At 50.1% G+C, this 4,286-nt stretch overlaps 1 protein-coding gene across 1 annotated transcript in view; it reads left to right on the forward strand.

Annotated features, from left to right (window-relative positions):
* Window positions 1-4,286, forward strand: part of CHD7 (chromodomain helicase DNA binding protein 7) — a 119,876-nt gene that overhangs the window by 2,296 nt on the left and 113,294 nt on the right. Inside the window, exon 2 of the mRNA XM_025041112.1 lies at window positions 339-2,159. Within this exon, the coding sequence (XP_024896880.1) occupies window positions 513-2,159 (1,647 nt within the window). The 5' untranslated portion in view covers window positions 339-512. The remainder of the gene's footprint in view (window positions 1-338; window positions 2,160-4,286) is intronic.

The following is a 4,286-nucleotide window of genomic DNA, read 5'->3' on the forward strand; positions in this document are numbered from 1 at the left end:
CGCCTGCTGTGGCAGCTGCTGCTGCTCCATGTTGTGTTCTTTTGTTCTGTTCCATCCAAGAATGGAACGCTAGGAAGTGTAGTGAATGGATTAATTTAAGGTTAAGGTTAGTGTTTTGCTTGCTTTCTAAGTAACCGATCATAATAATGCTTCTGGGAGAAGCTAATGAGTTTCTCTTAAAGTGAACTAGATTTATAAAATACAGCTCAGCGAGGGGGCTAGATTAGTATTGTTGATGGAAACCAAATTCAAATGCATAAAATACTGGCAGTTTTTGTCATTTGTTCCTAATTCTTTGTTTTCTCCCTTCTTCCTCCCCACCCCCTACTCCCTTCTAGGACCTAGATCCAGACTTTGCCTGACACTGCAGGGTCCAAGCGAATTAGAGAAATGTGGAATGACATGAAGACGATTAGTTAAGGATTACAGGCTTTGAGGACGAGCACCTCAGTGAAGTGAAGCACAGACAAGCTCCTGAGCTGTAGTTTGGAGGAGCCGTGTGTTGGAAGAAGATGGCAGATCCAGGAATGATGAGTCTTTTTGGCGAGGATGGGAATATTTTCAGTGAAGGCCTCGAAGGCCTTGGAGAGTGTGGCTACCCTGAAAATCCAGTGAACCCCATGGGTCAGCAAATGCCGATAGACCAAGGCTTTGCCTCTCTGCAGCCATCCCTTCACCATCCCTCCACTAATCAGAATCAAACGAAGTTGACGCATTTCGATCACTATAATCAGTATGAACAACAAAAGATGCATCTGATGGATCAGCCGAACAGGATGATGAGCAGCGCCCCTGGGAACGGACTCGCGTCTCCTCACTCGCAGTATCACACCCCTCCCGTTCCCCAGGTCCCGCATGGCGGCAGCGGCGGCGGCCAGATGGCAGTGTACCCTGGCATTCAGAATGAGAGGCACGGGCAGTCTTTTGTGGACAGTGGCTCCATGTGGGGCCCCCGGGCTGTCCAGGTGCCGGACCAGATCCGAGCCCCCTACCAGCAGCAGCAGCAGCCGCCAGCTCCGTCGGGGCCCCCGGCCCAGGGCCACCCTCAGCACATGCAGCAGATGGGCAGCTACATGGCACGTGGGGATTTTTCCATGCAGCAGCACGGTCAGCCACAGCAGCGGATGAGCCAGTTTTCCCAAGGTCAAGAGGGCCTCAATCAGGGAAATCCCTTCATTGCCACCTCAGGACCCGGCCACTTGTCCCACGTGCCCGCGCAGAGCCCCGGCATGGCACCTTCCCTGCGCCACTCGGTGCAGCAGTTCCGCCACCCCCCGACTGCTCTCCACGGAGAATCCGTTGCCCACAGTCCCAGATTCTCCCCTAATCCTCCTCAGCAAGGGGCTGTTAGGCCACAAACCCTTAACTTTAGTTCTCGGAGCCAGACAGTCCCCTCACCTACTATAAACAACTCAGGGCAGTATTCTCGATATCCTTACAGTAACCTAAATCAGGGATTAGTTAACAATACAGGGATGAATCAAAATTTAGGCCTTACAAATAATACTCCAATGAATCAGTCCGTACCCAGATACCCCAATGCTGTAGGATTCCCATCGAACAGTGGTCAAGGACTAATGCACCAGCAGCCCATCCACCCCAGTGGCTCAATTAACCAAATGAACACACAAACTATGCATCCTTCACAGCCTCAGGGAACTTACGCCTCTCCACCTCCCATGTCACCCATGAAAGCAATGAGTAACCCAGCGGGTACTCCTCCTCCGCAAGTCAGGCCCGGAAGTGCTGGGATACCAATGGAAGTTGGCAGTTACCCAAATATGCCCCACCCTCAGCCATCTCACCAGCCCCCTGGCGCCATGGGAATTGGACAGAGGAATATGGGCCCCAGAAACATGCAGCAGTCTCGTCCGTTTATGGGCATGTCCTCAGCATCAAGGGAGTTGGCCGGGCACATGAGACCAAATGGCTGTCCTGGTGTTGGCCTTGCAGATCCACAAGCAATCCAGGACCGGCTGCTACCTGGCCAGCAGCATCCTGGCCAGCAGCCGTCTTTTCAGCAGCTGCCAACCTGCCCTCCGATGCAGCCCCACCCGGGCTTGCACCACCAGTCTTCACCCCCACACCCGCATCACCAGCCTTGGGCACAGCTCCACCCATCACCCCAGAACACCCCGCAGAAAGTGCCTGTGCCTCAGGTAAGGGAGCTCCGGTCCTGTCTGCCTGCCTTGTCGTGTAAAGTGGAACTCAGTGAACTTATCTGATAGACTTTTCCTTTACACTTCATGAGAAGCATTTTCATTATGAGATCCTTAATTTTTATCTTGTTAAACTGTCCCAGAATCCAATTTTTTACTATTACTCTCTTTATATACGCCCTTATTGGCTTGTGCATTTATTCACTCGTTCAGAAAGTCTTGAATCCTCTTGTTCTAGGAATCATGCCAGGCGCTGAGGACGTATAGCCGCGGTCCCCGCCTGCTCCGAGCTCAGCTGTCACTGCCGGCGGGGAGATGGGCATTAGGCTCCGAACGGTGCTTTTCCCTTTTCTTTTTTCTATTTCTATTTCTCTCTTCCTCTCTGTTTGAAAAATACTCAAAAACTGCAGTTTTATGTGTTTGTGATAGTCCCTCCCACCTCTTGTAGAAAATGATAATTTTTTTCCCCTTGGGAAGCTGCAAAATGTGTGTGTGTGTGTGTGTGTGTGTGTGCGTGCGTGTGCGTGTGTGCTTGTAATATTTGTTTTACCAACTGCTGAATGTTAATGTGAGCTTATATTGCAAACTGTAGAAAATCACAGTAAACAGTAGTCCACAGAAAGTGCTTGATTTCTAAGGGACTTGAGTTCGCAGCACTGAAATGAGAGTCTTCCTCTTCACAAGCTGGGAATTTTATTATCCTACAGAATTTATTAGCAAACAGATGTAAGTTTCAAGCATTAGTTTTCACAAAGACGTGTTCCCCTTATAAATGTTGGTGTTTTTGCCCTAGGTCTATGAAAAATAAATTAATCTCTATATGTACAGATTATTCTGAGTGCTGTTCGAAAATATGTATTGATCTTTCACTGATACTGCGACTCTGAGTTTGGGTGGCAGAGCAGACGATTCTAGAGCTATAAGGCACAGTCTTCTTAATGAACTTATAATCAGTTTGCGGAAACACGGCCAACAGGCGAAAATATAAAACTTGGTAAAAGACCAAGTGTGCTTATGTGACAAGTGTCCGGAGAGAGGAAGCACTCGTGGATAAGAGTACTTGGAATTTGGCTGGGACTTAGCCATAGAAAGTGCACCAAAGATACTGGGTTGGGGATGGTTGGTTAAAAGGAGCATGGAAGTCGGGCTCACTGCAGGGCAGGGCCGGGCCAGGTGGTAGAGGTCTTGTGTTCTGTTTTCAGGAATTTGGACCAGTTTTAAGGAATGGGGAGCCAGTAAAATCGATTAGACGACAGTCCACAGGATGGCTCATTGAAAAAGTCTGGTCCAGACCTGTAAGGACAGTTTGGACCAGGGATCAGGGTGTGAACAGAAGGGATTGAAGCACTGAGAAAATAAAAGACTTTGGTCAAGAAACAAAGCTATTTGGGGCATCCCGACCGGAGAGGCATTGGATCAGAAACTCAGAAGCTTCAGTTTTAGGGGGACTGGGGAAGTGGAAGTCAGGAAGGTCTCCTGAGGACCTCAGGACACAGGGCATGTAGGAGTTGTGGGGAAGCCGCCCTCAGAGGTCGGGCATACTCGGAGACTCTCAGGAGGAGCCCCGAGGTTAGTGGGAGCCACCTGGGCCACACCACCCAACCCTCTCCTGCGAGAGCTGCTGCCTGTCTCCTCCGGGAGCCTAACCCGCCACGCAGGGGAGAAGGCTTCTGGCCAGTGTTCCCGAACATCGAACATCCATCGAACATCGGGAAGGGGTGGGTGAGAAAGGCTCCCCGACAGGATGCTGGGAGCAGAGGCCTCAGGGAAAACAAGGGCAAGCGAGTAAACGGCGAAGATCACACCTAGCTAATTTGTTTTCCTTTATCTCAACTTCAAGGCTAAGTGCCCTTCAGAACTGACCGAAAAGTGCTGTCTGCCCCTGATGCTCCTGACCTGAGTGGCTTCTAGGGCAGAAATGAATGCGACTTCCTTTCCAGGAATTATGCTTTTCTTGTTCCTTAGAAAGTTGCTCACTGAGTAGCACATCTGTTCAGAGCGGTGCTTCTCAGACTTTCCTCGTACCAGCATCTTCTCTCTTCACTGAGGGCAGGCACAGTTTGAGGGAGGCGCCCTGTGATTATAATCTGATTCCTGGGTGGGAACTGTTGTTCTTCTTCAGCTTTC

This window comes from Pteropus alecto, unplaced genomic scaffold (genome assembly GCF_000325575.1).
Source record: "Pteropus alecto unplaced genomic scaffold, ASM32557v1 scaffold87, whole genome shotgun sequence".
In the NCBI taxonomy this organism is placed as follows: Eukaryota; Metazoa; Chordata; class Mammalia; order Chiroptera; family Pteropodidae; genus Pteropus; species Pteropus alecto.